Raw genomic sequence first — 26,597 nt, 5'->3', positions numbered from 1 at the left:
TTATGCCTCCCAGTTTTGGTCTCCTTACTATAGGATGGATATAGACTCATTGGAGAACACACAGAAAAGAATGACTAAAATGAATTACTGTGTAAGGAATCTCTCGTATGAAGATAGACTTTAGAGCCTTGAATCTCCACTCTCTCGAAAGACACAGAATGAGGGGAGATATCACTGAAGTGCCTAAGTGGGTGACGAGCATAAACAAATAAAGTACTAAGGGTGTCGAACCAGATAAGAACCACAAATAATGGATTTAAGTTGGATAAATTTAGATAGAGAAGATAGGGAAGCAATGTGGCAGATGTTGCAAGTACAGTGGACCCTCGCATAACGATCACCTCCGAATGCGACCAATTATGTAAGTGTATTTATGTAAGTGAGTTTGTACGTGTATGTTTGGGGGTCTGAAATGGACTAATCTACTTCACAATATTCCTTATGGGAACAAATTCGGTCAGTACTGGCACTTGAACATACTTCTGGACTGAAAAAATATCGTTAACCGGGGGTCCACTGTATATGGAATAGGTGGTAAGTTACTAAATGCTGTAAAGTGTTTTTATGAGGATAGTGAGGCTCAGGTTAGGGTGTGTAGAAGAGAGGGAGACTACTTCCCAGTAAAAGTAGGTCTTAGACAGGGATGTGTAATGTCACCATGGATGTTTAATATATTTATAAATGGGGATGTAAAAGAAGTAAATGCTAGGGTTTATAGGAGAGGGGTGGGATTAAATTATGGGGAATTAAATACAAAGGGGATAAAAGAGAGTGCAAAAATTATAGGGGGATAAGTCTGCTGTGTATACCTGGTAAAGTGTATGGTAGAGTTATTATTGAAAGAATTAAGAGTAAGACGGAGAATAGGATAGCAGATGAACAAGGAGGCTTTAGGAAAGGTAGGGGGTGTGTGGACCAGGTGTTTACAGTGAAACATATAAGTGAACAGTATTTAGATAAGGCTAAAGAGGTCTTTGTGGCATTTATGGATTTGGAAAAGGCGTATGACAGGGTGGATAGGGGGGCAATGTGGCAGATGTTGCAAGTGTATGGTGTAGGAGGTAGGTTACTGAAAGCAGTGAAGAGTTTTTACGAGGATAGTGAGGCTCAAGTCAGAGTATGTAGGAAAGAGGGAAATTATTTCCCAGTAAAAGTAGGCCTTAGACAAGGATGTGTGATGTCACCGTGGTTGTTTAATATATTTATAGATGGGGTTGTAAGAGAAGTAAATGCGAGGGTCTTGGCAAGAGGCGTGGAGTTAAAAGATAAAGAATCACACACAAAGTGGGAGTTGTCACAGTTGCTCTTTGCTGATGACACTGTGCTCTTGGGAGATTCTGAAGAGAAGTTGCAGAGATTGGTGGATGAATTTGGTAGGGTGTGCAAAAGAAGAAAATTAAAGGTGAATACAGGAAAGAGTAAGGTTATGAGGATAACAAAAAGATTAGGTGATGAAAGATTGAATATCAGATTGGAGGGAGAGAGTATGGAGGAGGTGAATGTATTCAGATATTTGGGAGTGGACGTGTCAGCAGATGGGTCTATGAAAGATGAGGTGAATCATAGAATTGATGAGGGGAAAAGAGTGAGTGGTGCACTTAGGAGTCTGTGGAGACAAAGAACTTTGTCCTTGGAGGCAAAGAGGGGAATGTATGAGAGTATAGTTTTACCAACGCTCTTATATGGGTGTGAAGCATGGGTGATGAATGTTGCAGCGAGGAGAAGGCTGGAGGCAGTGGAGATGTCATGTCTGAGGGCAATGTGTGGTGTGAATATAATGCAGAGAATTCATAGTTTGGAAGTTAGGAGGAGGTGCGGGATTACCAAAACTGTTGTCCAGAGGGCTGAGGAAGGGTTGTTGAGGTGGTTCAGACATGTAGAGAGAATGGAGCGAAACAGAATGACTTCAAGAGTGTATCAGTCTGTAGTGGAAGGAAGGCGGGGTAGGGGTCGGCCTAGGAAAGGTTGGAGAGAGGGGGTAAAGGAGGTTTTGTGTGCGAGGGGCTTGGACTTCCAGCAGGCATGCGTGAGCGTGTTTGATAGGAGTGAATGGAGACAAATAGTTTTTAATACTTGACGTGCTGTTGGAGTGTGAGCAAAGTAACATTTATGAAGGGGTTCAGGGAAACCGGCAGGCCGGACTTGAGTCCTGGAGATGGGAAGTACAGTGCCTGCACTCTGAAGGAGGGGTGTTAATGTTGCAGTTTAAAAACTGTAGTGTAAAGCACCCTTCTGGCAAGACAGTGATGGAGTGAATGATGGTGAAAGTTTTTCTTTTTCGGGCCACCCAGCCTTGGTGGGAATCGGCCAGTGTGATAATAAAAAAAAAAATACAAAATGGGAACTGACACAGTTGCTTTTTGCTGATGATACTGTGCTTATGGGAGATTCTAAAGAAAAAATGCAAACGTTAGTGGATGAGTTTGAGAGTGTGTGTAAAGGTAGAAAGTTGAAAGTGAACATAGAAAAGAGTAAGGTGATGAGGGTATCAAATGATATAGATAAAGAAAAATTTGATATTAAATTAGGGAGGAGTATGGAAGAAGTGAATGTTTTCAGATACACTTGGGAGTTGGCGTGTCGGCAGATGGATTTATGAAGGATGAGATTAATCATAGAACTGACGAGAGAAAAAAGGTGAGTGGTGCGTTGAGGTGTATGTGGAGACAAAAAATGTTATCTATGGAGGCAAAGAAGGGAATGTATGAAAGTATAGTAGTACCAACACTCTTATATGGGTGTGAAGCTTGGGTTGTGAATGTAGCAGCGAGGAGGCGGTTGGAGGCAGTGGAGATGTCCTGTCTAAGGGCAATGTGTGGTGTAAATATTATGCAGAAAATTCGGAGTGTGGAAATTAGGAGAAGGTGTGGAGTTAATAAAAGTATTAGTCAGAGGGCTGAAGAGGTGTTGTTGAGGTGGTTTGGTCATTTAGAGAGAATGGATCAAAGTAGAATGACATGGAGAGCGTATAAATCTGTAGGGGAAGGAAGGCAGGGTAGGGGTCGTCCTCGAAAAGGTTGGAAGGAAGGGGTAAGGGAGGTTTTGTGGGTGAGGGGCTTGGACTTCCAGCAGGCGTGCATGAGCGTGTTCGATAGGAGTGAATGGACACGAATGGTATTTGGGACCTGACGATCTGTTGGAGTGTGAGCAGGGTAATATTTAGTGAAGGGATTCAGGGAAACCGGTTATTTTTGTATAGCCGGACTTGAGTCTTGGAAATGGGAAGTACAATGCCTGCACTCTAAAGGAGGGGTTCAGGATATTAGCAGTTTGGAGGGATATGTTGTGTTTCTTTATACGTATATGCTTCTAAGCTGTTGTGTTCTGAGCACCTCTGCAAAAACAGTGATTATGTGTGAGTGAGGTGAAAGTGTTGAATGATGATGAAAGTATTTTCTCTTTGGGGATTTTCTTTCTTTTTGGGCCACCCTGCCTCGGTGGGAGACAGCCGACTTGTTAAAAAAAAAAATTAGATTTAGAAAGGACATAGTTAAGTATGTACTGGTTTTCTAACAGAGTTGTGGATGCGTGGAACACTCTTCCGAGTAGGATGATTGAGGCTAGGACCTTGGGTAGCTTTAAAAAGAGATTGGACAAATATATGAGTGGGAGGGGCTGGGTTTGACTGGTGCCATTGGGTACAGGAGTAAATTCTTGGGTAGCTTTCAGTAGAGGTCATTTTGATAAGGACCTGCCTTGTATGGGTCAGTAGGCCTTCTGCAGTGTTCCTCCATTCTTATGTTCTTATTACACACCTTATTTATTTAATAGAAATTAGCAAATAACCTCAGATTAAATTATTACATTAGCTGATATGAGTGGAGGTAGTGTGTCTTGTGTTTGTCCTTTGTTGCTCCACCAGTAATTTTTATGACTGAGAATGCAAATGTAGGATGATGGATCTTGCTCATTACATTATTTGCCATTAAAATAGTACAGTAACTAAGGAAAATTATTATGGTAAATAAATATGCTTTTTTAATGCTTTGGTGGAGTCAAATCCTCATTTATACTGTCAAATCTGCAAAGCAGTCTAGAGGTCACTGCCCCTGAAACCTGGTCTTAATAAACCAGAACACAGATATTGGAAAAGAAATATTACAGGAATAAGAGCTACTGTGATATGAAACACAGGAAAGTAGTGTAATTAGAAGTCCTTGACAGGACACTATATCTCCTTGGATGGTTGCTGTCTATGTAACTGTTTTGAATACCAAACACTTAAATTACAAAAAAATTCAGGAACACAGCTCATTCATATGGGCTTCACACGTTGGAGTGAGGAGGGTGGTGAAGGCAGTAGAGGAATTCATGATCAAAAGCAATGTGTGGAGTAAATATTATAAAAAGAATATGGAATACAGAAATTAGATGACAATAGGTTACAATAGGTATAATTTAGAAACCAGAGGGATAATTAAGCAGAGTGCCTGTACTCTGAAGAAGGGGTGTTGATATGTTGCAGTTTTTTAACTGTAGTGCAGGCACGCCTCTGGCAAGACAGTGGTGGAGTGAATGATGATGAAAGTGTTTCTTCTTTTTCAGGTCACCCTGCCTCAGTGGGAAACAGCTGATGTGTTAATAAAAAAAAAGGATAATTAAAGTGGTTTGGCCATTTAGAGTATGAAGTAGAATAAGACGATTAAGAGGGCATATAAATCTGGTGTGAAAGAAAGGGTAATAATCCCAGGAAGGACTGGAGGGAAGATGTGAAGAAGGTATATACGTATATTAAATGAAAGGGACTTGATCAGCAGGCATGCGCACATAAGCATGTTAGACCTGAATGAGTGGAGACAAATTGTTTTAGGGATCTGACATGTTGTTGAATTGTGAGCAAGGTGACACTTGTTAAAGAAATGAGAGAAGCCAGTAAACTAGACATCAAGTCCTGGAGGTGAGAAGTACTCTGAAGAAGTAGGAATGTTGCAATTCACAAAGTCACCTGAATTTGGATGCTTTTACAATTCTGGCAAAACAGCTAATGAATGAATTATGGGGAATGTTTTAATTTGGGTCACACTATCTTGGTGGTATTTAGCTGGTGTCGTAAAAAATAATAATAAATAAAACAACTCATTAAGGTGGCTTGTGACCTGGAAGGCAAAGCTCTCACTTCACAAGCTGAGGGTCCGGGCTCTATTCCTGGCAAGGGTGGAAACACTGGGTGTGTTTCCTTACCCCTGTTGTCCATGTTCACCCATCAGTAAAATGGGTACCTGGGTGTTAGTCGACTGGTGTGGGTTACATTCTGGGACAAAACTGACCTAATTTGCCCGAAATGCTCTGCATAACAATCAACTTTCTATACAATAGTATAGTATGTCACTGATGTCAGCTAAGCCTGTAGACCTTGTACAATTACAGTGGACCCCCGCATACCGTTGGCATCACATAACGTTTAATCCGCACACCGCTCGCTTTTATCGCAAAAATTTTGCCTCGCATACCGCTCAAAAACCTGCTCACCACTGTTCGTCCGAGATGCGTCCAATGTGCACCCTTAGCCAGCCTCACATGTGCCGCCGGTGGCATTGTTTACCAGCCAGCCTCCGCGGTAACATCCAAGCATACAATTGGAACATTTCGTATTATTACAGTGTTTTTGGTGATTTTATCTGCAAAATAAGTGACCATGGGCCCCAAGAAAGCTTCTAGTGCCAACACTACAGCAATAAGGGTGAGAATTACTATAGAGATGAAGAAAGAGATCATTGATAAGTATGAAAGTGGAGTGCGTGTCGCCGACCTGGCCAGGTTGTACAAGAAACCCAAATCAACCATCGCTACTATTGTGGGCAACAGAAAGGCAATCAAGGAAGCTGTTCTTGCCAAAGGTTTAACTGTGTTTTCGAAACAGAGACCGCAAGTGATGGAAGATGTTGAGAGACTCTTATTGGTGTGGATAAATGAAAAACAGCTAGCAGGAGATAGCGTCTCTCAAGCGATCATAAGCGAAAAGGCTAGGAAGTTGCATGAGGATTTAATTAAAAAAATGCCTGCAACTAGTGATGATGTGAGTGAATTTAAGGCCAGCAAAGGTTGGTTTGAGAGATTTAAGAAGCGTAGTGGCATACATAGTGTGATAAGGCATGGTGAGGCTGCCAGTTCGGACCACAAAGCAGCTGAAAAATATGTGCAGGAATTCAAGGAGTACATAGACAGTGAAGGACTGAAACCTGAACAAGTGTTTAATTGTGATGAAACAGGCCTGTTTTGGAAGAAAATGCCAAGCAGGACCTACATTACTCAGGAGGAAAAGGCACTCCCAGGACATAAGCTTATGAAAGACAGGCTTACTTTGTTGATGTGTTCCAATGCTACTGGTGATTGCAAAGTGAAGCCTTTATTAGTGTATCACTCTGAAACTCCCAGACCGTTCAGGCAAAAGAATGTCCTCAAGGAGAATTTGTGTGTGCTGTGGAGGGCAAACAGTAAGGCATGGGTCACTAGGGACTTTTTCTATGACTGGTTACACCATGCATTTGCCCCTAATGTGAAAGATTACCTAACTGAAAAGAAATTAGAACTTAAGTGCCTCCTGGTGTTAGACAATGCCCCTGGTCATCCTACAGACGTGGCAGAGCGACTTTATGGGGACATGAAATTCATTAAGGTGAAGTTTTTGCCTCCTAATACCACTCCTCTCCTGCAGCCCATGGACCAGCAGGTTATTGCAAACTTCAAAAAACTGCACACAAAAGCTCTGTTTGAAAGGTGCTTTGTAGTGACCTCAGAAACTCAACTGACTCTAAGAGAGTTTTGGAGAGAGCACTTTAATATCCTCAATTGTGTAAACCTTATAGGTAAGGCTTGGGAGGGAGTAACTAAGAAGACCTTGAACTCTGCTTGGAAGAAACTGTGGCCAGAATGTGTAGACAAAAGGGATTTTGAAGGGTTTGAGGCTAACCCTGAGAGGATTATGCCAGTTGAGGAATCCATTGTGGCATTGGGAAAGTCCTTGGGGTTGGAGGTTAGTGGGGAGGATGTGGAAGAGTTGGTGGAGGAGGACAATGAAGAACTAACCACTGATGAGCTGATAGATCAACTTCAACAGCAAGAGGCCATACCTGAGGAAACTGGTTCAGAGGAGGGGAGAGAGAAATTGAAGAAGTTGCCTACTACAAAGATTAAGGAAATCTGTGCAATGTGGCTGAAAGTGCAAACCTTTATGGATGAGAATCACCCTCACACAGCTATTGCAAGCCGTGCTGGTGATTATTACACTGACAATGTTGTGAAACACTTTAGGGAAGTCATAAAGGAATGAGAGGTACAGGCCACTATGGACAGATATGTTGTGCGAAAGAAGTCCAGTGACTCTGAAGCTGGTCCTAGTGGCATTAGAAGAAGAAGGGAAGTAACCCCAGAAAAGGACTCGACACCTCAAGTCTTAATGGAAGGGGATTCCCCTTCTAAACACTAACACTCTCTCTCCCCTCCTCCCATCCCATCAATCATCATCAGATCTTCAATAAAAGTAAGTGTCATGTAATTGTGCATGCCTTTTTCAGTTTGTGTATATTAAAATTAACATTTCATGTGGTAATTTTTTTTTTTCACACTTTTGGGTGTCTTGCACGGATTAATTTGATTTCCATTATTTCTTATGGGGAAAATTCATTCGCATACCGATCATTTCGCATAACAATGAGCCCTCTTGCACGAATTAAAATCTTTATGCGGGGGTCCACTGTACTTGTAGAAATATTTATTATATTTTTTTTTATTATCACAATGGCCGATTCCCACCAGGGCAGGGTGGCCCGAAAAAGAAAAACTTTCACCATCATTCACTCCATCACTGTCTTGCCAGAAGGGTGCTTTACACTACAGTTTTTAAACTGCAACATTAACACCCCTCCTTCAGAGTGCAGGCACGGTACTTCCCATCTCCAGGACTCTAAGTCCGGCCTGCCGGTTTCCCTGAACCCCTTCATTTATGTTACTTTGCTCACACTCCAACAGCACGTCAAGTATTAAAAACCATTTGTCTCCATTCACTCCTATCAAACACGCTCACGCATGCCTGCTGGAAGTCCAAGCCCCTCACACACAAAACCTCATTTACCCCCTCCCTCCAACCTTTCCTAGGCCGACCCCTACCCCGCCTTCCTTCCACTACAGACTGATACACTCTTGTAGTCATTCTGTTTCGCTCCATTCTCTCTACATGTCCGAACCACCTCAACAACCCTTCCTCAGCCCTCTGGACAACAGTTTTGGTAATCCCGCACCTCCTCCTAACTTCCAAACTACGAATTCTCTGCATTATATTCACACCACACATTGCCCTCAGACATGACATCTCCACTGCCTGCAGCCTTCTCCTCGCTGCCACATTCATCACCCATGCTTCACACCCATATAAGAGCGTTGGTAAAACTATACTCTCATACATTCCCCTCTTTGCCTCCACGAACAAAGTTCTTTGTCTCCACAGACTCCTATGTGCACCACTCACCTTTTTCCCCTCATCAATTCTATGATTCACCTCATCTTTCATAGACCCATCCACTGACACGTCCACTCCCAAATATCTGAATACATTCACCTCCTCCATACTCTCTCCCTCCAATCTGATATCCAATCTTTCATCACCTAATCTTTTTGTTATCCTCATAACCTTACTCTTTCCTGAATTCACTTTTAATTTTCTTCTTTTGCATACCCTACCAAATTCATCCACCAATCTCTGCAACTTCTCTCAGAATCTCCCAAGAGCACAGTATCATCAGCAAAGAGCAACTGTGACAACTCCCACTTTATGTGTGTTTCTTTATCTTTTAACTCCCATCCTCTTGCCAAGACCCTCGCATTTACTTCTCTTACAACCCCATCTATAAATATATTAAACAACCACGGTGACATCACACATCCTTGTCTAAGGCCTACTTTTACTGGGAAATAATTTCCCTCTTTCCTACATACTCTAACTTGAGCCTCACTATCCTCGTAAAAACTCTTCACTGCTTTCAGTAACCTACCTCCTACACGATACACCTGCAACATCTGCCACATTGCCCCCCTATCCACCCTGTCATACGCCTTTTCCAAATCCATAAATGCCACAAAGACCTCTTTAGCCTTATCTAAATACTGTTCACTTATGTGTTTCACTGTAAACACCTGGTCCACACACCCCCTACCTTTCCTAAAGCCTCCTTGTTCATCTGCTATCCTATTCTCTGTCTTACTCTTAATTCTTTCAATAACAACTCTACCATACACTTTACCAGGTATACTCAACAAACTTATCCCCCTATAATTTTTGCACTCTCTTTTGACCCCTTTGCCTTTATACAAAGGAACTATGCATGCTCTCTGCCAATCCCTAGGTACCTTACCTTCTTCCATACATTTATTAAATAATTGCACCAACTATTCCAAATCTATATCCCCACCTGCTTTTAACATTTCTATCTTTATCCCATCAATCCCGGCTGCCTTACCCCCTTTCATTTTACCTACTGCCTCACGAACTTCCCCCACACTCACAACTGGCTCTTCCTCACTCCTACAAGATGTTATTCCTCCTTGCCCTATACACGAAATCAAAGCTTCCCTATCTTCATCAACATTTAACAATTCCTCGAAATATTCCCTCCATCTTCCCAATACCTCTAACTCTCCATTTAATAACTCTCCTCTCCTAATTTTAACTGACAAATCCATTTGTTCTCTAGGCTTCCTTAACTTGTTAATCTCACTCCAAAACTTTTTCTTATTTTCAACAAAATTTGTTGATAACATCTCACCCACTCTCTCATTTGCTCTCTTTTTACATTGCTTCACCACTCTCTTAACCTCTCTCTTTTTCTCCATATACTCTTCCCTCCTTGCATCACTTCTACTTTGTAAAAACTTCTCATATGTTAACTTTTTCTCCCTTACTACTCACTTTACATCATCATTCCACCAATCGCTCCTCTTTCCTCCCGCACCCACACAAAAAAAAAACCCGCACATAAAAGAGAGAAGCTTACGACGACGTTTCGGTCTGACTTGGACCATTTACAAAGTCACACTTACGACGTCGTCGTAAGCTTCTCTCTTTTATGTGCGGGTTTTTTTTTGTGTATCGTTCCAGTCACGGTATTGTGCCTTTTTTTATTTAGAAATATCTTATTATTATTATTATTATTATTATTATTATTATACCCTACATTGTGCCTAATTTTTAACTTTACAATATGATAAAATTGAAGAAAAAATTACTGGCATATGGCAAGTGAATGCCAATATATTTACTGAGCAGTGTATTCATATTACAGTATATAAAGAATACGGAGGAATGATAACTACTGTAGATCAGGAAAGACAAACTTACCAGTATTAAGAACCACCTGATTATTGCCATCACCCTGTTCCATGCTGGGTATGACCTGTAATGTGCCATCCTCACCCAGCGCCACCTGCCCTTGTGACAGACTGTCTCCATCCTAAATAGGTCAGTCAAAATTGGTACCATTATATGAACTGTTAAAACACGCTATAAGCTTATAAATTAAAATTAGCCAAGATCTAATTAAATAAATTCACAGTTAAACAAATGCAGGGTGCTATCAAAAAATTCCTGGGTAAAATATGGCAGCAGCATAGATCATACTGTAGAGTAAATACACTCCTTTGTGAAGTAGCTTGTTCTTATTTACTGAAAAGGTTTATGAATTCATTTAAAATGAAATTATCATCACAGCTGAAAAATTTGTTGACAATAATGTACCATTAACTCACACTTTGAAGAACCTTCAGACAATGTTTTGTCATGTCCTGGACCATAATCACGTAATAACTCGATAATGTTTTAAGACAGACGGAAATGTTATCCAAAGCTAGCTACCTGTCTGTCTCTCGTCTCTCTGTGTCTCTCTCTCTGTGTCTCTGTCTCTGTCTCCCTCTGTCTCTGTCTCTCTCTCTCTCTCTTTCTCTGTCTGTCTGTCTGTCTGTCTGTCTCTCTTTCTCTCTCTCTCTCTCTCTCTCTCTCTCTGTCTCTCTCTCTCTGTCTGTGTCTCTGTCTCTCTCTCTCTCGATATTGACTTTTATTCATCCCAGAAAATTCTATTCATGTTGGAACATCACAATATGATTGGCACTTTGTATATGATAGCAGTGCTATACAATCGTAAGTAAAGAATTTTCTTCCATATTTCAACTTTTTTATTAGGTCTCTTGACCAAGATAATGAAAACATGTGAAAACTTACATCATTGAGAGAATCCTCCTCTGCATTCAACATAACCGAGTCATCTGCACCACCTGTTTCCCCCTCTGATCCATCTGTTCCATCAGATGAAACAACAACCATCTGCTGCTGACTGCCATCCACATTTTGGTAAAAGTACTGACCAGACTCGTCTACAAAAACTTGAGCTACTTCACCTGAAATTGAGGTAGATTTTTATGCTGAAGAATTTACAGTTAAACTAATATTCCTCAAGCTGTACAAGTTTACCTGTAAGGTATGAGAATTTTTACATTTACCCAGTACAACATAAGCTATGTACAAAAATCACAATCTTCAATCATGATTTATGAGTGACTACAATCAGCTCATTAATTAAAGGTGATTCTTTGCATTAGTTTTTATTTTTTATTATCACACTGGCCGATTCCCACCAAGGCAGGGTGGCCCGAAAAAGAAAAACTTTCACCATCATTCACTCCATCACTGTCTTGCCAGAAGGGTGCTTTACACTACAGTTTTTAAACTGCAACATTAACACCCCTCCTTCAGAGTGCAGGCACTGTACTTCCCATCTCCAGGACTCAAGTCCGGCCTGCCGGTTTCCCTGAACCCCTTCATAAATGTTACTTCGCTCACACTCCAACAGCACGTCAAGTATTAAAAACCATTCTTCTCCATTCACTCCTATCAAAGACGCTCACGCACGCCTGCTGGAAGTCCAAGCCCCTCGCACACAAAACCTCCTTTACCCCCTCCCTCCAACCTTTCCTAGGCCGACCCCTACCCCGCCTTCCTTCCACTACAGACTGATACACTCTTGAAGTCACTCTGTTTCGCTCCATTCTCTCTACATGTCCGAACCACCTCAACAACCCTTCCTCAGCCCTCTGGACAACAGTTTTGGTAATCCCGCACCTCCTCCTAACTTCCAAACTACGAATTCTCTGCATTATATTCACACCACACATTGCTCTCAGACATGACATCTCCACTGCCTCCAGCCTTCTCCTCGCTGCAACATTCATCACCCATGCTTCACACCCATATAAGAGCGTTGGTAAAACTATACTCTCATACATTCCCCTCTTTGCCTCCAAGGACAAAGTTCTTTGTCTCCACAGACTCCTAAGTGCACCACTCACCCTTTTCCCCTCATCAATTCTATGATTCACCTCATCTTTCATAGACCCATCCGCTGACACGTCCACTCCCAAATATCTGAATACATTCACCTCCTCCATACCCTCTCCCTCCAATCTGATATCCAATCTTTCATCACCTAATATTTTTGTTATCCTCATAACCTTACTCTTTCCTGTATTCACTTTTAATTTTCTTCTTTTACATATCCTACCAAATTCATCCACCAACCTCTGCAACTTTTCTTCAGAATCTCCCAAGAGCACAGTGTCATCAGCAAAGAGCAACTGTGACAACTCCCACTTTATGTGTGATTCTTTATCTTTTAACTCCACTCCTCTTGCCAAGACCCTCGCACTTACTTCTCTTACAACCCCATCTATAAATATATTAAACAACCACGGTGACATCACACATCCTTGTCTAAGGCCTACTTTTACTGGGAAATAATCTCCCTCTTTCCTACATACTCTAACTTGAGCCTCACTATCCTCATTATTATTATTATTATTATCAAGGGGGAACACTAAACCCGGAGGATTATGCAGCGCCTGTGGGGGGGGGATGTGGAAGGTATTCAGGCTTAATTCAGGGAACTGGAGCACAGATCCAATTCACTAGATCAAGAGCCCCTAATTACCCCTTGAGGGGTAATTCTTTGCAGCATTGCAACCCATGCAAAATATTAACAAAACAGTCCTAAAAATTATATGTAAATGTCAAATGGCTCATGATTATTAAAATACTGTACCACAAAAAAATTGTGTTTACTTATAAAATTGTATTTCAGCAAAATACTTTTTAAGGTTACAAATCTACCAACCTGGATGTGCTTGATCCCCAGTTTGGATCTCTTTATTAAATGTGTCAAGATAGTTATGTATGTCACTTATTGTCTCCCCACCTTGGCTCCCTTCCATCCTGCAAGAGAAATAATAATTACTGTATTGTATATATGTACAATGATGACAGTATCATTAGTCTGAAAATCCCTTTACTGTATATTCATATTATCTTCTACTTGGCTGTAATTCAAGTACCACTTTACAATAGTAACAAATTGTTAAATACTTACTAATTCCCCTCATAAAATATTTATACTGGTAAATCAAGATGATGCAAACCTTTGCAGAAAATATAGATACAGGTCCACCATCACAAATCCGGCAATCAGTTATTCGGTTCCTTCAGTTATTCGGCACTAATTTTGGCTAGCATAATTTCAAATTTCCAGGGTCGCCACAACAACCTGCTGGTACTGTTTGGTGGCGCTACTTGCTGCATAAGTCATTCCAATTCCTTTTTCTCCATTTATTGTTTTAACCAGCCTGCTTTTAGCCCTAGCCATGGTTTCAATGAATAAAAGAAATGCTTCTCATTATGTAAAGCACCTACACAGTACATTATCCATTAAAGATAAGGTGGCTTTGAAGCCACTGTCGGTTGCGATGAGCTCAGTCTCATGAAGCAGGAGAATATGCTTTATTATTATGCTAATATCAACACTACAGCTTATTTGTCTATCACAATTGATCTAATATGACATAAGAAATAATATAAATAACATAAAACAGGTTAAATACTCCAGAATGAATAATATTTGGCATAACACCGAGCAGTTTGACAGAGTTATGAAGAGGATATGGTAAACAAATACCATTCTCCTATCCTTGTCTTGGGGGCTTATATTAGAGAAAACGGTGTATAGCACAGGGCTAACTATGATATACACTCATACTCCACCATAAACATGAAACAAAAAAGTTATTTTCTCTCTATATTATTATTATAATCAAGGGGAAGCGCTAAACCCGGAGGATTATACAGCGCCTGGGGGGGGGGGATGTGGAAGGCATTCAGGCTTAATTTGGGGAACTGGAGCACAGATCCAATTTCCTAAATCAAGAGCCCCTCACCAACATCAAGGAACCTTCCTTGAGGGGTTTTCTCTGTATAGATTATCACACATAGCAGCATATGAGTAGAGAACCTAGGATAACCACAAAAAAGTCAACATGGCTTATTTTTAGTACCTGGCTTGGGTTAGCCATATATGATTTTTGGTAAATATTCGATTCCCAGCCAGGGTAGAAACATTAGGTGTATTTCTTTACACCTGTTGTCTATGTTTACCCATCAGTAAATGGGTACCTGGGTGTTAGTCGACTAGTGTGGGTGTTATCCTGGGACACTGACCTAATTTTCTTGAAATACTCAGCATAACAAGTGCCTTTCTATACAGTAGTATGCCACTGATGTCAGCTAGGACTGTATACCTTGTACATGTACGTGTAGTAAATAAAGATATTATTATTATTATTATTATATTATTTTCTCAGTTGTTTGTTGGGTTATCTTATTCAAACTTGGGCAATGTATGATGGAAAGATACTTCTTCAAGTACAACAAAAATGAAAGAAATCAGACCATAAATAGCGGAGTTCACTTTTCAGCCATTAGCGGCCGCTTAGCGGTATATTTTTGTATGATTGTTATGGTTATATTCTCATTTTTTCGGTCTCATTTGATAGAATGAAAGATATATTACAGAAATAGATATGATTTTGATTGCTTTCATGATGAAAAGTACAGTGGACCCCCGCATACCGATGGCACCACATAGCGATTAATCCGCATACCGCTTGCTTTAATCGCAAAAATTTTGCCTCGCATACCGCTTAAAAACCCGCTCACCGATTTTCGTCCGAGACACGTCCAATGTGCGCCCTCAGCCAGCCTCACATGTGCCGCCCGTGCCATTGTTTACCAGCCAGCCTCCGCGGTAACATTCAAGCATACAATCGGAATATTTCGTATTATTACAGTGTTTTCGGTGCTGTTTCTGGAAAATAAGTGACCATGGGCCCCAAGAAAGCTTCTAGTGCCAACCCTACACCAATAAGGGTGAGAATTCCAATAGAAATGAAGAAAGAGATCATTGATAAGTATGAAAGTGGAGTGCGTATCGCCGACCTGGTCAGGTTGTACAAGAAACCCCAATCAACCATCGCTACTATTGTGGGCACCAGAAAGGCAATCAAGGAAGCTGTTCTTGCCAAAGGTTTAACTGTGTTTTCGAAACAAAGATCGCAAGTGATGGAAGATGTTGAGAGACTCTTATTGGTGTGGATAAACGAAAAACAGCTAGCAGGAGATAGCATCTCTCAAGCGATCATAAGCGAAAAGGCTAGGAAGTTGCATCAGGATTTAATTAAAAAAATGCCTGCAACTAGTGCTGATGTGAGTGAATTTAAGGCCAGCAAAGGTTGGTTTGAGAGATTTAAGAAGCGTAGTGGCATACATAGTGTGATAAGGCATGGTGAGGCTGCCAGTTCGGACCACAAAGCGGCTGAAAAATATGTGCATGAATTCAAGGAGTACATAGAGACTGAAGGACTGAAACCTGAACAAGTGTTTAATTGTGATGAAACAGGCCTGTTTTGGAAGAAAATGCCAAGCAGGACCTACATTACTCAGGAGGAAAAGGCACTCCCAGGACATAAGCCTATGAAAGACAGGCTTACTTTGTTGATGTGTTCCAATGCTAGTGGTGATTGCAAAGTTAAGCCTTTATTAGTGTATCACTCTGAAACTCCCAGAGCGTTCAGGCAAAAGAATGTCCTCAAGGATAATTTGTGTGTGCTGTGGAGGGCAAACAGTAAGGCATGGGTCACTAGGGACTTTTTCTATAACTGGTTACACCATGCATTTGCCCCCAATGTGAAAGATTACCTAACTGAAAAGAAATTAGAACTTAAGTGCCTCCTGGTGTTAGACAATGCCCCTGGTCATCCTACAGACGTGGCAGAGCGACTTTATGGGGACATGAGCTTCATTAAGGTCACGTTTTTGCCTCCTAATACCACTCCTCTCCTGCAGCCCATGGACCAGCAGGTTATTGCAAACTTCAAAAAACTGTACACAAAAGCTCTGTTTGAAAGGTGCTTTGTAGTGACCTCAGAAACCCAACTGACTCTAAGAGAGTTTTGGAGAGAGCACTTTAATATCCTCAATTGTGTAAACCTTATAGGTAAGGCTTGGGAGGGAGTGACTAAGAAGACCTTGAACTCTGCTTGGAAGAAACTGTGGCCAGAATGTGTAGACAAAAGGGATTTTGAAAGGTTTGAGGCTAACCCTGAGAGGATTATGCCAGTTGAGGAATCCATTGTGGCATTGGGAAAGTCCTTGGGGTTGGAGGTTAGTGGGGAGGATGTGGAAGAGTTGGTGGAGGAGGACAATGAAGAACTAACCACTGATGAGCTGATAGATCAACTTCAAGAGCAAGAGGCCAGACCTGAGAAAACTGGTTCAGAGGAGGGGAGAGAGAAATTGAAGAAGTTGCTTACTACAAAGATTAAGGAAATGTGTGCAAAGTGGCTTGAAGTGCAAACCTTTTTTGATGAAAATCACCCTCACACAGCTATTGCAAGTCGTGCTGGTGATTATTACACTGACAATGTTGTGAAACACTTTAGGGAAGTCATAAAGGAACGAGAGGTACAGGCCACTATGGACAGATATGTTGTGCGAAAGAAGTCCAGTGACTCTGAAGCTGGTCCTAGTGGCATTAAAAGAAGAAGGGAAGTAACCCCAGAAAAGGACTCGACACCTCAAGTCTTAATGGAAGGGGATTCCCCTTCTAAACACTAACACTCTCTCTCCCCTCCTCCCATCCCATCAATCATCACCAGATCTTCAATAAAAGTAAGTGTCATGTAATTGTGCATGCCTTTTTCAGTTTGTGTGTACTAAAATTAACATTTCATGTGGTAAAAAAAAAATTTTTTTTCATACTTTTGGGTGTCTTGCACGGATTAATTTTATTTCCATTATTTCTTATGGGGAAAATTCATTCACATACCGATTATTTCGCATAACAATTACCCCTCTTGCACAGATTAAAATCGGTATGCGGGGGTCCACTGTACCTTGAAATTGCACTCACAGTAGCGAAAATGTTCTATTCTCTAGCAAAGCTCAAGAGTAAACAAATGATGTCACCGTCTAATACCTGTCCACCTGCCAGTCCAAATTCCAGTACGGAGTCAAGAATGGATTGACATTATTTATACAATTATTACAATAATGCAGTAGTCTGCATAACAGTAAATCTTCTATATTTTTTTTTTTTTTTGTGAATAAAAATTCCAAATGGTAAGCAAGAGTAATATAAGAGGGGCCTGTAGCCGTGACTAATAAACAGAGAAAATGTTATTTTAGTGCCAGGAATGTCTGCATTGTTTATTCTGGACCCTATTTTGAAATTGGCATCTGTTGAAATTTGTGTGAAATTGGCCAAATTGCCAATTTCTGACCACTTTATTGGGTAGTTGAAATAAGTGAATGGGCAGTTTCTTGTACTCACTTGACAGACTAGAAGTAAATAAGTTTATTCAGATATGCACAAATACAGTTATATAGATTATCATACATAGCAGCGTATGTATAAGAGCCTGGGATAACCCAGAAAAGTCAGACAAAGTGACTTATTTCCAGTACCTGGCTTGGGCTTGCCATATATGATTTTTGGTAAATATTTTTTTTCTATCAGTTGTTTGTTGGGCTATCTCATTAAAACTTGGGCAATGTATGATGGAAAGATGCTTCTTAACGTACAACAAAAATAAAAAAATACGGACGATAAATAAGGGAGTTCACTTCTCAGCCATTAGCCGCCTCTTTGCAGTATATTTTCGTATGGTTTTTATGGTTGTATTCTCATTTTTTGAACTCATTTGATAGAATGGAAGATATATTACAGAAATAGACATGATTTTGATTGCTTTCACAACGAAAAGTACCTTGAAATTGAGCTCAAAGTAGCGGAAATGTTCGATTTTTGCCGATGTTCAATGAACTGTGTAAGTCAAGTTGGTTAATTTTATTAAGTGTATTCTAACCTAACCACTCTGTAATTCGGCAAACTCAGTAATCCGGCACACTACAGGTCCCAATGATGCCGGATTTGTGATGGAGGACCTGTATAACTTAGCCATAAGCAATAAACAGAATACTATTTTATGACATAAAATTATTACGTATTCACAACAGAAGCTGTTGTATAGAAGACATATATGCATTTATGTACATTTATGGATTTAGAAAAAGCATATGATAGAGTAGATAGGGGAGCAATGCTGCAGATGTTGCAAGTGTATGAAATAGGAAGTAAGCTACTAAATGCTGTAAAGAGTTTTTTATGGGAATAGTGAAGCTCAGGTTAGGGTGTGAAGGAGAGAGGGAGACTACTTCCCAGTAAAAATAGGTCTTAGACAGGGATACATAATGTCACCATAGTTGTTTAATATATTTATAGATGGGGTTGTAAAAGAAGTAAATGCTAGGGTGTTGGGGAGAGGGGTGGGATTAAATTTTAGGGAATCAAATACAAAATGGGAGTTGACACTGTCACTTTTTGCTGATGATACTGTGCTTTTGGGAGATTCTAAAGAAAAGTTGCAAAGGTTAGCGGATGAGTTTCGGAGGGTGTGTAAAGGTAGAAAGTTGAAAGTGAACACAGATAAGAGTAAGGTGATGAGGGTATCAAACAATTTAGATAAAGAAAAATTGGATATCACATTGGAAAGAGGGAGTATGGAAGAGGTGAATGTTTTCAGATATGTTCACCTACCATCCGACTTACAACCTGCTCGACATACGACCATTCAACTTAAAACCATGTTTTCTATGCCAAATTTCTGGGAAATAAATAACTTTGTGTTGTACACAGTGTCTATTCTAAACCTTACAGTATAAAATGCAGTACTAACAGCATAAAAAGTAACGTAAAAAATGAAATACCAAAATAAAACAATAGAGTCATTACAAAAATGTGATGTTGATATTCAGTAGTAAGGTTCGACTTACGTCCATTTCGACTTACGACTGATTTGTCGGAACCGAACTCGGTCGTAAGTCGGATGGTACCTGTATTTGGGAGTTGACTCGTCAGCAGATGGGTTTATGAAAGATGAGGTTAACCATAGTATTGATGAAGGAAAAAAGGTGAGTTTTCAGGTATCTGTGGAGAAAAAAAACGTTATCCACGGAGGCAAAGAAGGGAATGTACGAAAGTACAGTAGTACCAATACCCTTACATGGGTGTGAAGCTTGGGTTGTCAATGCTGTTGAGAGGAGGCAGCTGGAGGCAGTGGAGATGTTGTGTCTAAGAGCAATATGTGGTGTAAATATTATGCAGAGAATTCGGAGTGTGGAAATTAGGTGGTGTGGAGTTACTAAAAGTATTAGTCAGAGGGCTGAAGAGGGGTTGTTGAGGTGGTTTGGTCATTCAGAAAGAACAGAACAAAGTAGAATGACTTTGAGAGCGTATAACTCTGCAGGGGAAGGAAGGTGGGGTAGGGGTCGTCCTCGAAAAGGTTGGAAGGAGGGAGTAAAGGTGGTTTTGTGGGCGAGGGGCTTGGACTTCCAGCAAGCAAGCATGAGCATGTTAGATAGGAGTGAATGGAGATGAATGGTTTTAAGACCTGACGATCTGTTGGAGTGTGAGCAGGGTAATATTTTGTGAAGGGATTTAGGGAAACTGGTTTGCTGGACTTAGAGTCCTGGAAATGGGAAGTGCAATACCTGCACTTTAAAGGAGGGGTTTGGGATATTGGCACTTTGGAAGGACTTCTAAACTGTCATATCTGAGCACCTCTGCAAAGACAGTGATTATGTATGAGTGATGGTGAAAATGTTGTTATTATTATTATTATTATAATCAAAAAGAAGCGCTAAGCCACAAGGGCTATACAGCGCCGCAGGGTAGGGAAGGAAGCGAGGGTATTGGACGTCAGAAGGGGGGAGGGATGATCAGTAGGTTACAGAAAACAGCGGGGCAGGGGATAGTGCGGGGATAGAGGGTAGTAAGAGATTGAGGTAGAAAGGGCTGAAGGTATTCTTAGAGTTTGGGAAATAAGTCAGTTGTTGCCAAAAAGTCACTAAGAGAGTCCGGATGAAAGGTGGGTCCATCAGCGAGAAGGGAAGGTAAAGAGAGAGCAGCGGAGCGAAGATGACGCTGGAGGTAAATTCTGCGTGCTCGTTGATAAAGTGGGCAGTCTAACAGAATGTGGCTGACCGATAATGGAACCTGACAATTCTCACAGAGAGGAGCAGGGTGCCTCTCCACGAGATATCCATGAGTAAGACTAGTATGACCACTGGTGACAAGAAGACAGCCAGAAACCTATACTCAGTTTAATAGATTGAAGTTTGTTACTGAGCAGAGTAGACCAACGTTGTTGCCAACGGATGTGAAGGTGGGTAGCTATTGCAGCAAAATAGTCCATAAATGGAACACCTCTATATGAAACTGGTAGGTCATGTACTGCTGACCGCGCAGCAGTGTCTCCCTGTTCATTGCCCTGTACGTCAACATGACCAGAGACCCAACAAAAAACAATATCTTTATGCTTGGTAGAGATGCGGCGTAGCCAAAGTTGGATACGGAGGACTAAAGGGTAAGGTGTATCAAATTTCTGAATAGGCTGTAAAGCACTAAGGGAATCTGAGACAACCACAAATGATGACACAGGCATAGATGCAATACGGATAAGTGCTGCAAGAATGGCATACAATTCAGCAGTAAAAATACTAGCCGAAGATAGTAAATGCTCTCGTACGACGCTGTCCGGAAACACTGCTGCAAATCCTACGCCGTCAGAAGACTTAGAGCCATCTGTGTACACTGCAATGCCATGAGAATGAGAGTGGAAGTGTTCAAGAAAAAGAGAGCGGGAAGCTACCGTAGACATTTGGGCTTTCGAATAGTTGGAACTTCCCATGGGGGTAGGGAAAAGTGAGATGCTACATGAACATAGAAAGGTGATAACTGAAGAGAAGACAAGAGCGAATGTAGACGAAGAGAGAAGGGACGGAGCAAACAGGGGCGGCGAACAAATAAAGAATGTCTACTAATATCGGTGACCATTCTATTAATGGAAGGATTGCGGAGATCATGAGAGCGTACATAGTAGCGCAGGCAATGGGCATCAAGGCGATCGGATAAGGATGGAACGTTCGCTTCTGCATAGAGGCTCTCAACAGGGGAAGAGCGAAAAGCACCAAGGCATAAACGTAATCCTTGGTGATGAATGGGGTTAAGGCTAGAGAGAGTAGCAGGAGAGGCCGCTGAATAGATCTGGTCACCATAATCAAGTTTCGATAAAATGAGGGTGGAATGTAGGCGAAGGAGAGTTCGACGATCAGCTCCCCATGAAAGATGAGCAAGGGTAATTTAAGAAGGTTCAGTCGGCTGTGACAAGTTGCCTTCAGAAAGGTCAAAGAGGAGGCCCAGAAACCTGACTGTATCACGTTCAGGGATACGGGAGCCATAGAGGTACAAAGGATGATCGGAGATGACAGAGCGTCTAGTGAAAGCAATTTGGTGAGTTTTAGTACTGGAAAATTTAAACCCATGTGTGGTGGCCCAATTGGAAACACAGTCGACCGCATGCTGGAGAGAAACTGTAATGAGGTGACAGTCAGCGCCTGCACAGGCAATAGCGAAGTCATCCACATAGAGTGATGACCAAATATTGGATGGAAGACTAGAGGCCAAATCATTTATAGCGAGGAGAAAAAGTGTTGTGCTCAGAACACATCCCTGGGGGACACCTTCAGCTTGGATAAAGTCCGGGGAGAGCACATTATTAACCCAAACACGGAAATGTCTGTCAGTTAAAAAGTTCTTAAGGAAGGATAGTAGATTGCCTCGAAGGCCTAAGGAGTGGGCTTGGGCCAAAATATTATACCTCCAAGTTGTCATATGCCTTCTCAAGGTCAAAAAATATGGCAATAACTGAGTGGTTATTCACAAAGGCATTACGAACATACGTATCCAAGAGTAGTAAGGGGTCCATGGTAGAACGGCCCTTACGAAAGTCATATTGGCGAGTGGAGAGACTGTTGTGTGTCTCTAAATACCACACTAAACGTCTATTTACCAGGCATTCCATCACTTTGCAAACTGCACTGGCAAGAGCAATGGGACAATAGTGGGAGGCACCATGTCCCCTAGTACCCAGTTTGCGGAAAGGGAGAACAATGGCAGATTTCCACAGCTGACTGACGTAAATGTTGTAGCATACGAATATGAATGTCATCGGGCCCAGCTGCCAATGATTGGCAAGTTGAGAGTGTTGCCTCCAGTTCCTGAAGTGTAAAAGGCACATTATACTGTTCTTCTCTGAGAGAAGAAAAGTCCAAAGGTGCTAACTCTCTGCCAGACTTTGAGGAAAGAAACGAGGGGCATAGATGGAGCCCCAGAGAAATACGGACCAGATGATTGCCAATTTCATTGGCAACATCTAGTGGGTTTGCTATATCCACACCGGCAACCCGCAAAACAGGAGCCGGGTCAGAATATTTACCACTCAGTTTTCGTACTTTTTTCCAGACTGCACTCATAGAGGAAGCACAGGTGATGGTGGAGACATAAGCTCGCCAGCAAGTCCGTTTAGCATCACGGATGACACGGCGAGCGATCATACGCTTCTGCTTAAAATCAAGAAGTCTCTCCGTGGTTCTATTGTACCGGTACCTGCCCCACGCAGCGCGTTTCAAACATACTGCACGAGCACAAGCAGGAGACCACCAAGGCACGCATTTCTGAGAATGCCTGCCCAAAGTTTGTGGTATAGAATAAGAAGCTGCGGTTAAAACGGAGGATGGGAAGAGGTGTAAAAGCTCATCAATAGAGGACGAAGAAGGAACCTCACTAAGAACAGTTAGTTGCGAGTAAAAGTTCCAATTTGCCTGATCAAATTGCCAGTGTGGGTTACGAAGAGATGGTGAATATGAAGGGGAAGTAAGAATGATTGGGAAATGATTGCTGTCATGTAAATCCGGGAGAACAGACCAGGTGAAGTCTAATGTGGCGGAGGAAGAGCAGACTGAGAGATCGATGCAAGAGTGAGTATGAGTCCGAGGATCAAAATGGGTGTGAGTACCTGTATTTAACAATTTCAGGGTCCGTCCCGTAGATCTACGCCATGAGCTCAGCTCACTCTGATAAACTGTGAGTGGTACATTTGGGCCTAGATATGAGAGAATACATCTATGTGGTATGTGTGCACCACATAAAACAGATCCTGCAGCACACTGTGTATAATGAGAGAAAAAAAATGAAATCATGATTTTTCGATTAAAACAGCAACTTTGCAGTGTTTTTTCGTATGTTTTTTATAGTTGTATTTGCGATTTCTTGGTCTCATTTGATAGAATGGAAGACATATTACAGAAATAGAGATGATTTTGATTGGTTTTAGCACTGGAAATGGCTTGAAACTGAGCTCAAAGTAGCGGAAATGTTAAATTTTTGCTGATATTCAAGAGTAAACAAACGACCTCACACGTCTAATACACGTCAGCTGGTGGGTCTAATATACATTCACAAATATGGTGATGATATTTATACAATTATTACAGTATTGCATAACAGTAAATCTTCTATTTTTTGGTGTGAATAAAAATTCATTATGTGAATAAAAAATCAAAATGGAATTTATTTGTAAAGCCTCAAAACATAACTAATGAACAGAGGAAATGTTAGTTTAGTGCCAGGAATGCCTACATTGTTTATTCTGGACCCTATTTTGAAATTGGAATATTTTGAACTTTGTGTTAAATTGGCCAAATTAACAATTTCCGATCACTTTATTTTGTAGTTGAAACAGTTGACTTGGCGATTTCTTGTGCTCAATCGATAGAATAGAAGTAATACTAGTGAAATAGCTAAGAATTTGGTTGATTGGAATAATGTAATTGGCCTAAAATGGGAGTCAAAGTCGGCAAAATCGCCGATTCGTAAATATCGCTGACACATCAAAATTCGCGAGCATAATTTCGTCAGTTTTCCACCAAATTTCGTACTTTTTGTTTTATTACCTTCACAAAAAGATTCTCTACGATTTCATAAGAAAAAATAACAAATTTTTTTTTTGAAAATTCTTGGACACTGGTGCGTGACTCCAGATTTGGGCCTTGGACCCTGAAAGGGTTAAAACATGGAGGGGGTGGGTAGCAAGAAAAGCCTCTGAATGCCACGGGAATCACAGTGAGACCCCCCCAGAGGAAATGATGGGCATTAAAATCGCCAAGTAACAGAAGTGGTGGTGGTGGTAATGACAAAACAAGAAAGGCAATATCCGGGATAGATAATGCCCGAGAAGGAGAGAGATACAAAGAACAGAGTGTATACCACTTATGCAAGTGGATACGGGCTGCTGTGTAATGCAGCAAAGTATGAACAAATAGCTGTTGGTACGGAATATCAGTGCATAGAAGAAGGGCACTTTCGTTAACCCTTTGTCGTGTTTGGCCGAAAAAATTCGGTATTGATTACGTGTTTTTGGCGCGTGTCATACTTCGCGCCCCGCGCGGCCAGCTTCCCGTTCTTTAGTTCCAACCAATCACAAGCCTTCCCTGAGTCTCCTCAGCTAAGTACAGTTCGCTTCTGCCGCCTTCCCATTGGTTGAGAGATCAAAATATAAACACTGGCGGCTTGGCTTCGAACACACACGCATTTTTCCCTCCACCATTACTAATCTACTCTTGGATTATACATTCTACAATGTCGGTAAGTACTGATTGTTGTGTTTAGTGCTTACATGAATAGTTTAGGCATATTTTGATATATACCTAAAGTCCGTGTGAAGCATAATATGAGTGTAGCAAGCAGTTGAAAAAAGTGCAAGCATTTTAGTCCGAATTATTTCGGTATTGCCCGAGTTTCCGGGAATGTCCAATTATAGTCAAATAAATATTTATAAAAAATTTTCAATTGCATATATGAACTCTGTAGTGGTCTGGATTTATACAGGAGGTTTCTATTGTCCTTCCAGTTCCATGAGAGGCTGTTTTATGGGGAGCAGTCGACCAGCAGGTCGAGGTATGTCTGCGTTTCTGAAGACAGTGACTCGGAACCAGAGGTAGACGAACCAGAATTGCTGGATAGTGGTGATGAATACTTGCCACCGCATGCACAGGATGCAGAGATGTCAAGTGATGATGAGGAGGAGGAAGAAAGGAAACAAAGGCCAGCCAAAAAGCAGAAAGTAATGAGGAAAAAGAAAAATTTTAGGATTGAGGAATACCCGGATGAGGAAGAGATCCATGAGAATATTGCTCTTCAAGTTTCATCTCAGTGGACCGTAGATGACATTGAAAATGATCCTTTGCCGGCATATGAACATGAAAAGCCTCTTGCAATTAGGTCTCCATATGAGTATTTTCGTATGTTCGTTACTCCAGCCATGATAGATAACATAGCATATCAAACAAATTTGTATACAAGGCAACAAGACGTAAATAATACTTTTTCAACAGATTCTGAAGAGATCATGAGGTTCATAGGTATTTTGTTGTTCATGGGTATTGCTCCACTACCATCCCTCGAAGACTATTGGAAAGCTGCTTTTAGGAGCCCACAGGTTGCAGATAGCATGGCGTCTAAGAGGTTTAGGTACCTTAGAAGTCATATTCATTTCAATGACAACACAAAAAAGGATAATGACAGATTCTACAAAGTAAGGCCTCTTTACACTGAACTAACTAATGCTTGCTTGAAAATTCCAGCTACACCCAAGCAATCTATTGATGAAGTCATGGTTGGTTTCAAGGGTAAAACTGCTGGAAACCTAAGGCAGTACATCAAAACAAAACCAGATAAGTGGGGTTTCAAACTTTTTTGTCGTGCAAGTCAAGATGGACTCATACATGATATACTCATGTATCAAGGCACAACAACTTTTGACACACATCCCATACAGCTGCCACAGGAAGAATCTAAACTTCCAATAAGTACAAAGATTGTTCTGGTACTTGCACAAACTATGAACAAGACAAACACATCAGCAATCTATGCTGACAATTTCTTTTCAAGTATGCCTTTGGTCAAGCTACTAAGAGATAAGTATAACTGCAGATACACTGGAACAGTACGTGACAATAGATGTGGTAAGCCACATCTGGTGCCTATCAAACAAATGGAAAAAAACAGTGTGGTCAGGGGCAATTTTTGCTTCAACAACAATGATGGTGTCCTTGTTGTACGATGGAAGGACACCAAAGTTGTGACTTTAGTGACAACTGATATTGGGGTCGAGCCCATGAGTCTTGTTGAGAGATATAACAAGGGTACAAAGAGGAAAGAGAAAATATCGTGCCCTGCAGTCATCAAGAACTATAATGCAAACATGGGAGGTATTGACAAAAGCAACATGTTGGTGCATCTCTACAAAACACCAATGAAATCAAAACGTTGGTACAT

The 26,597-nt window shown here is 41.1% G+C and overlaps 1 protein-coding gene across 6 annotated transcripts in view; it reads right to left on the bottom strand.

Moving 5' to 3' along the window:
* The window catches only part of LOC128688003 (transcriptional repressor CTCF), a 250,016-nt gene that overhangs the window by 211,665 nt on the left and 11,754 nt on the right, over positions 1-26,597 (bottom strand). For all 6 annotated transcript variants that reach the window (XM_070083728.1, XM_070083727.1, XM_070083729.1 and 3 more), the window contains exons 2-4: positions 13,152-13,249; positions 11,207-11,382; positions 10,331-10,442 (exon numbers count right to left, since the gene is read on the bottom strand). In XM_070083728.1, the coding sequence (XP_069939829.1) occupies positions 10,331-10,442; positions 11,207-11,382; positions 13,152-13,248 (385 nt within the window). In that variant the 5' untranslated portion in view covers position 13,249. The remainder of the gene's footprint in view (positions 1-10,330; positions 10,443-11,206; positions 11,383-13,151; positions 13,250-26,597) is intronic.

The sequence above is a fragment of the Cherax quadricarinatus genome, chromosome 10, assembly GCF_038502225.1.
Source record: "Cherax quadricarinatus isolate ZL_2023a chromosome 10, ASM3850222v1, whole genome shotgun sequence".
In the NCBI taxonomy this organism is placed as follows: domain Eukaryota; kingdom Metazoa; phylum Arthropoda; class Malacostraca; order Decapoda; family Parastacidae; genus Cherax; species Cherax quadricarinatus.
Note: the sequence above shows the minus strand (reverse complement) of the source record. Positions and strands in the feature narration are given on the sequence as shown.